At 35.6% G+C, this 8,618-nt stretch overlaps 1 protein-coding gene across 1 annotated transcript; it reads left to right on the top strand.

Moving 5' to 3' along the window:
• Positions 1 to 505: 505 nt before the first annotated feature.
• On the top strand, positions 506 to 7,932 carry LOC115982805 (probable apyrase 6). Its single transcript, XM_031105524.1, has 8 exons — positions 506 to 1,331; positions 2,334 to 2,446; positions 2,958 to 3,065; positions 4,333 to 4,387; positions 6,397 to 6,588; positions 6,690 to 6,787; positions 6,908 to 7,104; positions 7,232 to 7,932. The coding sequence occupies exons 1-8, from the start codon at positions 749 to 751 to the stop codon at positions 7,503 to 7,505; spliced, it is 1,620 nt and encodes a 539-aa protein (XP_030961384.1). The 5' UTR covers positions 506 to 748; the 3' UTR covers positions 7,506 to 7,932.
• Positions 7,933 to 8,618: the final 686 nt, after the last annotated feature.

Raw genomic sequence — 8,618 nt, 5'->3', positions numbered from 1 at the left:
ACCAAAATGCCATGAAAATTCAGTTTCCATAACTTAAAAACACCTAAAATGTGTTTTCAATTTCCATAACTCATCTCTTAAAAATCAGAAAATTGAGTGATAGAAACAAAAACTGAAAACAAACCCTAACAAACCCCTCTACTATGGGACTCATCAATTTTAAGTTATGGGTGACAAAAACAGAATGATGAGCGATAGAAAACAACAAATCCAAACACCTCCTAACCTATCCGAGAATCTTTGGATCTATTCTTATTTTCCTTTTTTGATGAACAGGATCTATTCTTATTTTCAAACTTCTCAAATCATTTTGTCGTTTATTACTCCCTTCCTCGTTTTTGGGTATCTAGGTAAAAAAATATTTTATTTTATGCACTTAAACTTTATCAAAAGTTGTTTTCTTTTCCTAAACAATTGGCCTATTTTTGTATTTAAACTTGATCAAAATAGTATTTTATTTATTTTTAAATTAAAAAAAAATAAAAATTCTAACGTATTCGTTGCGATCACTCACGCGTAAATACGTAACCAAAGCGAAAAAGCTTCCTCTTCCAAAATAACAGAGAAAGTGAAACAGATAGAGAATCAAACACAAACACAATCAGAATCAGAATCAGATAGAGAGGGCGAATCCATTTCATTTCTTAGCCCTCTCTGTCTTCTCTAACCCTAACATTTTCATTCTTTCTTTATATATCTCTCAATCTCACATGAATCTGTCTCCGTTCTTGCCAATTCCCACTCTTTGATGCGAAGATCGAATGCCACTAAGCCCAATAAAATGGATCCGATCCAGCTCCCGATCCGACCCATCACCCGATCGAACCTCTTCTCTCGGAACCCCAATACCAAGTCCACAAAGTCCAATTCCATCTTGATTCTCTCTCTGGTCTTCGTCTCTCTCGCTCTGTTAGTCTCTTACGTGTTAGTCTTCGGGAAAACAGCAAAAGCAAGTAAAAGAAAATACGGGATCGTGATCGATGGCGGGAGTACCGGGACCCGGATCCACGTTTTCGGGTACCGGGTCGAGGGTCAAATTCCGGTGTACGATTTTGGGAAAACCGGGTTGGCGTCCATGCGGGTCAGGCCGGGGTTGTCGGCCTTTTCGGATGATCCGGATGCGGCGGGCGGGTCGCTGAGGGAGCTTGTGGAGTTTGGGAAGGGGAGAATTCCGAGGGAGCATTGGGGAGACACTGAGATTCGGCTCATGGCTACTGCGGGGCTCCGGTTGCTCGATTCGGAGCTCCAGGAGAGGGTTCTCGGGTCGTGTAGACAGGTTCTGAGGTCTTCCGGGTTTAAGTTTAAGGACGATTGGGCTTCGGTTATTACCGGTAATGCCACTCACTCTTTTAATAAGCAATTAGGGTAATTGGTAAAGTTTTTTGTCTAGGAAGAAAACTACATGTTTTTGTGTTTAGGGTAACTGGTAAAGTTTCTTATTGACAAAGAAAACATGTGCATGTTTTTGTGTTTAGGGTTACTGGTAAAGTTTCTTGTCGACGAAGAAAACATGAAAAAGAACAAATATGATGATTTAGGTTCAAAAAATTAGGCCAATTGTATTTATTAGCTATTTAGAGAGCATTCAATGCTTTAACACGTAGTTAATTGCTTAAGATACAGAATCAATATATGATTACGGCCCAATTTTAAAGAAATTTCGTTTGAAAAGTTAAGTAGAGGTTCAGATCAATCCAAGAATTTCTCAGGTGTTTAACCCTTTATTCTGTTAATAGTGCTATTTAAATGAATGAGCTTACAACTGTAGTGGTGCATTGAGTTGATGACACTAATACCATTCTTTATGCTTATGATTGAAAACTGGGTTGCATGAATAGTTCATTGAGCCTCTGGACAGCAATGTCAGAACCAAAGGATAGTTAATAAGCTAAACTAGGAAAAAGCGGGTCCATTTGTGTTGTAAAGAGCGATTTTAAATGAAAACACACACAAAAGAAAAATGACGTATGGCTATGTGTTAAGAAAATATTGTTTTTTAAAATGGGAAAAAAGGTGCATTTTTAAATGGCAGCTCATGGATTACTTCTGATAAATTGCCTGAAATTGCATTTTTACGGTAACACATTTTTTGCAGATTTTACCAAATGCTTAATTGTCTTTTTAAAAAAAATATGTGTTTAAAATGCAACTTTGAATTGCTATTTTTTAAAGAAAGTGCACATTGTCAAATAGCTAACCCAAAGGGACACTTTAAAAATTCTGGGTATCATATGCCTATAAATGCTGTTAGTAAATCTACCCTAGTGCCACAAATTTTGCTTTGCTTTACTTCCTAGCTAGAAGCTTAATGCCGAATGCTGTATTTGTGTTAGGCTCTGATGAGGGGATATATGCTTGGGTTGTTGCAAACTATGCTCTTGGGACTCTAGGAGGTGATCCCTTACAGACAACTGGGGTTATTGAACTTGGTGGGGCTTCTGCTCAGGTTTAGTTCTTTTCCCCCTACTTTTAAGTGTTTTTGAAATGTTTAGAACCTTATTGGTAGTATCTTAAATTTTGTCCCATACCAATATGCCATTTCCACTGCAATAGAATTGCTAGTCATTCAAGCAAACAAGTTGTTTGTGGTGGCATTGCTGTTCCAGAATAGTATGCACCTTTTATATTTGGAAAAAAAGCGGTTAGCAAATACATTTGAGCAATCTAGCTCTAGAGGACAAGAATTTGTCATTCTATTGATATGCTGTGTGAAATGCAAAAGTTCATTGATTTGGTCCCATCTAGTACTTCATGCTGGAATTAGTTTAAAAAGCTGAAACTGAAGACTTAGTGCAACTTGGTTTCATGCCTCAACTAGTAATTTATTTGTTCTATTTATATCCTATTGCAGTGCTTCTGAATGAATTTTATTTACTCTGCTTGGTTCTGGAAGTTGAGAAGCTTGGAAATATGTGATGAGATCATTACTTAGAATATCTGGTTTGATTTTATTTCAGGTTACCTTTGTTTCAAGTGAGTCAGTCCCTCCGGAGTTTTCACATTCTGTTAGATTTGGCAATGTTACATATAATCTGTACAGCCACAGTTTTCTTCAATTTGGACAGGTATTCTTCATTTCTATATAAAATTTTAAACAGTATGACTTGTCTTCTTTCTATTATATTATCTGTCAGTGTTAGTTTTGTAATTCTTAGGCTATCTATCTTATTATATCCTGTGTACATGAGGTAGTTCCTCTTCATCAATAAAATTTAATTACTAATAAATAAATAAAATTATATTATGTACCAGTGGTCTGAATTTCTCATTATACTTTTACTTTTCTCTTGTACTATATTTTATGGTGAGATATTAAGGTATTTCTTCCTCTTTGTACTAAGACTTTATTCTGTAACTGGTCAACTAATAAGATCTTAACTGGGGGCTGCCACAGTAACAATTTTTTTTTTAAGAAACCTAGCCTGTAAATGTGATGACCTGACTAGTATGCTAATCATAACTGTTGTGAGCAGGAGGCCCACCAGTTCCATTAAAATTTAGCATCAATCTCGCCAATATTGTGAAAATTGGGATATTTTTATTTATATAAAAAAGTGAAAATTTAGGGTGTTCTTGGGTGAAAGGTAAGAGAAAAATTTGATCGATTGAATTTAATCATGTTGAACAGATCTGGTGATTTTGTTGGTTCAATGAAAAATTCAGAATCTTTGGGAGATGGTTTTTTGTTTTGGGTAATAGTGATTAGATGACAGAGGTCTGAGAACAAATGTGTTTCTCTTTATTTCAACTTTTTTACCCTCTCCCATTGGTGGAAATCAATATAGATCTGCTTCCTTATTGTTATTTTGTGTTGTCTTCCATTTGATCTAAATTATTATCATTGACTGCTAGACTTCTTGTCGTTATTAATTTTGTTAGTTATGATCAAGGAGATGTTTAAGAGCTAAAAAATTTAGACATTGTATGCAGTATGCTAGACTTTCATAGTATACAATTGGTAGGTGTATCTTGTAAAAACTAGCCCTATGTTTGGATGGAGGGAGAGGAGAGGGGAGTTGGTTGGAATATTCAGACATACCCTAGGTTTTGGTTCTATAACTTTCCCCAAACATACCAAAATCGTGTGTTTACGTATGTTGTCAGCTTCATTTTCCAAACTTTGAAAATATCATACCTTCTAACAAATTTTATTATTACTTTTTGTTTAGTTTTATCAAACTACAAAATGTAATTGTGGTTATAGATTTTACCCTGCTTAGTTGCTTCTAATTGCAGTAACCTTATTGTGAATGCTTTGGAGTTTTGCATTTTGATTTTCATTGAGGTGCTACTATATAGTTTAGAGAGTTCGTAACCTTTCTTCTTTTGCAGAATGCTGCCTTTGACTCATTGAGAGGATCACTTATTTCAGGAGACTTGAGCTTGGGTAAATAACAATGATTTTGCTTTGTGCACTTTTTTTTAATAAATAATATTTTTTTTGGTAAAAGAAGAGAATTTATGTAGGCAGGGCATGCACACAAAAATCTTTTAAAGAATAGTAAAACAAAATAGAATTATAGTCTAAAAGAAAGAGAGTCTGAAATTTACAATTGAATGCCTATCACTAACACCCATGCACCAAGACCATTCAAACAGTCTTCTTCACAAATGAAGATTTCAGTTCGACACTTGAAACCTCCATCCCATTAAAAGTGCAGTTGTAGCTCTTCCTTCAAAGCACCCACAAAAAGATGAGGGGGTCATATTACACACAAGATAGCTGCCATGTTTTCCAAATCAATTCCTCCATCCAAAGAAGAGTTTTGCAACGGTCTTAGGCATCACCCAGTGAACCCTACACATAGAGAGAACTAGGGACCGCGACTTTTGAGCTACATCGACAATGCAATCACAAATGGTACATACTCTTGCCATTACATCTACACATACAACATTGGTCCACTAGAGTTATGCCTTTGTTGTTTGTGAAAGGGGCACAACCTATGATAGTGGTTGGATTGGTGATGGTTGTATTGGAATATAGTTTTTTCCTAAGGCGGTTAGCGGTGGTTTGGGCATTGAAGCCATGGGGCTTTAGTTATGTGGTGTTTGTGGGCATGGATTTTCACAGGTTTGTTGTCGGAGTTGAAAGATGCTCATGGTCAAGGTTGGTGGAGACAAATTATGGGTATGAGTAGCTATGGGTCTTGGTTGCTGGTGAAAAGTTTCAGGGCGGTGTTTTTTGATTGGAGGATGCTTGGGTGATTCTGGCGGAATCATAGCTATGTAATGGTTTTGGAGTGGTTGTGTCTTTGGTTGTTGCTCTCTGTTTTCTTTGGGTTTTATTTATTTCTTTTATTGGTGTTAAAAGAGAAGAAGTTATTGTTATCTATTAACAAGGTTGGTGGTCAAGTGGTGGTTGCTGGAGATAGGAGAGTAAAATAAGAGAGAAGAAGAAGCAGCGGCAGAAGAAAAGAGAGGGGGGGGGGGGGAGTAGAATATTAAAATGATTTTTTTTTATCAATATTTAAGTTAAAGAGAACTTTTATATTAAAATGCTATCCTGTGCACCACATGTGGTAGCATTTTCTATCCACTACATTAACGGAATGGTAATAGAAGTATCAATTTGGGCATTTTCTGAAGTTTAGGGGTTTTCAATTTCAAATCAAAAGGACAGGGGGTCAGTTTCATTTTTGACTAACACCTCAGTCTTTATTACCTGGCATATGCTTAATCAAATATGAAACTATGGATGCCGTTTTCTCACTCAACTTATATATATGTCAAATATGTTCAAAGTTATTTTATGTCTTTATTGTGAAACAAATTGAAGCAGTGCAGTAGTCATGTAACATCTAAAGATGGTTTGATTTAAGCAGATCTAAGGAGTGGTATCTAGAACTTTTAGGTAATTAAGTGATATATGAGTTTGAAAGTCTTTTCTTGGTTGTGGAATGCTGGCCCATATCATAGTTGACTGAAATTGGATTTTAATACTTGTCAGATTAATAACATGTTCATGCAGAATTAACTAGACAATTTTCCCTCTTTGAGAAATTGAATCTAGAAAATATGCAAGGGAGGAAGAAAAGATGACATGTATTAAATCTTAAATTGACTCCTTGCTTACCTGCTATCGTTTTTATTAGAAAGTTGGCTTGATAAACAGCACAAAGAACATCACTTTTTACTTGTCGTAAAGCCCCTACCTCAAGGGGATGAAAAACCTCTCTTTAAACCTGGATTTGGGATTCATACATTTTGTGCAGGTTTAATGGAAGTTTTTTAGTAGACCATATCTGATCAAAAGTATTATTTCTGCTTACTGTTTTCTATTTCTGGATGCTATCTTTGATTGAGAGGGTTTGGGGCAGAACCACATAAATGCCTCATGGTTTACAGTGGAGGAAATTATTTTTCTTTAGTTCTGACAAGTTTCCATTGATGCAGTTGATGAATCTCTTCAAAAGGGAGTTTTCATAGATCCTTGTACTCCTAGGGGGTACTTGCATAATTTAGAGTCATGGAAACTTTCTCCTGGTTCTTTGGAACAAAAGACTAGAAATTTAGTTGATCTTCAATCTAAGGGGAATTTTTCAGAGTGCAGATCTGCTGCATTAATGCTGTTACAAAAAGGAAAAGGTTAGCAATACTCTCTCAGTGATACCTTCCTGTTTCACAGAATTTCTGTTCATTCTTTTCCAAATAGTGGTGAGGATGATCATTTCTTTATCTGAACGCAGAGAAATGCTCTTACCAGCATTGCTACATAGGATCAACTTTCATACCTAAACTTCAGGGAAAGTTTTTGGCGACTGAAAATTTCTTCTATACATCGAAGGTATATAGCTAATTTGCTATTTTTTCTTGTTAGGTCAACATATTATGTTACCATTTAGATGCACTAGTTACATGTTTTTCTGAGTCTTTTTTTCTCTGTCTGTTGTTTCTGTTTGATTAGTTCTTTCGCTTGGGTCCAAGGGCATATCTTTCTGAATTGACGACGGCTGGACAACGATTTTGTGGAGAAGATTGGTCAAAGTTGAAGAAGAAATACCATTCATTTAAAGGGGAAGATTTGCTGCACTATTGCTTCTCTTCAGCATATATTGTGGCCCTACTTCATGACAGTCTTGGAGTTTCTTTGGATGATGAAAGGTACTTTCCTGGCTTTACCACTGGGCAGATTATGCTCCTTTAATGGCCCACTTGTGCGCATTTGTGTACATATAGCTATATGTTTTCAGTAAGTTGAATCATATTGATTGGAGTTTTGGTTGACCAGGATTGGGGTTGCTAATCAGGTGGGAAATATTCCACTTGATTGGGCTTTAGGAGCTTTCATCCTACAGAGCACAGCTAGCTTGGAGTCAGAGCAAGCTGACTGGATCTCTAACATTATTGGTGATGAATCACCTACACTGCTCTCTATAATTGCTATATTTGTTATTTTGATGTTTACGGCATGGTCTGTATCAAAGTGGAGGAAGCCCCAGTTGAAGACAATTTATGATCTAGAGAGAGGACGGTATGTAGTTACCCGAGTCAATAAATATTGATTGCTTATCCAAAAGTTTCCACGAGGGGACTTGGTAAATTGCTCATCCACAAGGGCGCTTAACCTAGTCCCTGGTTTCGCAATCAGGAAGAAAAAAGCTGTGTAACTTTGATACATTTAAATTAGTTTATGCTTCCTGATTATGCTCTAAGTCACGTGGATGGGAACTGAATATAAATGTGGGGGTATTGGTACAGAATATAAAGTAATGTTTTATGGGGAACTAGGGTAGATCATATTCCCTTTTTGTATGTAGTGGGAATCCAAAACCTCAGTTTTTTTTTTTTTTTTTAATCCTTATACCAAATGCTTCATCATTACCCAAACTAGATGTCTACGAGGTTAGGTAAAATAGTAGGGCTATGGTACAAGGATCATATTCCCATTTTGTAGTTAGTGGGAATTAAAAATCTCAGTTATTTTTTTTATATTGAATTAAAAATCTCAGTTATTTATATATATATATATATATATATTTTTTTTTTTATCTAATTTTATCCCTTACCAAATGCTTGATCATTTCCCAAATTAGAAGTCTACAATTTTGTACTCTTTGTTTTGGTTTATGCTTTTTTTCTGCATAAAGCAATTTTTTGAATATACATCTTTCTTACTTATAAAAAAAAGAAAAAGAAAAAGAAAAAGAATTTTACAAGTTTAGGTTTGGCAAAAGTTGGAACCCTCCCCCCCCAACCCTCTTTTCTTTTTACTCTCTCTCTCTCTCTCTCTCTCTCTCTCACTATATATATATATATATATATATATATGAAAAGGTTGTGTGCAAGCTTGTTTAATCAGTTTATCCATGTGGCCGTGTGATTTATTATCATTAATTCTAATTGGTTGGTTGAAAAATTACTCAGAACTAGAGTTTATTCAGTTTGACATGTGATTTTGGAATCACTGAATCATTTTCTTAAAATATTAATCTTTTTCTTTATGGACAAGCGTGGACATCAGCCATGGGAAAGCCCAATTTAATCGTTGGAGTTTCCTTTATGGAAGAATTAGTCAATTCTCATGTTTTCACGGATTTTGTTACACATTTGATAAGGTGGTTGTGCACGCCTAATTGTATTAGCCAATTGATATATTTAGTTCTGGTGAGTGGTGA

Source organism: Quercus lobata, chromosome 3 (assembly GCF_001633185.2).
Source record: "Quercus lobata isolate SW786 chromosome 3, ValleyOak3.0 Primary Assembly, whole genome shotgun sequence".
Classification (NCBI taxonomy): Eukaryota; Viridiplantae; Streptophyta; class Magnoliopsida; order Fagales; family Fagaceae; genus Quercus; species Quercus lobata.
This window is presented reverse-complemented; position numbering and strand designations above follow the sequence as displayed.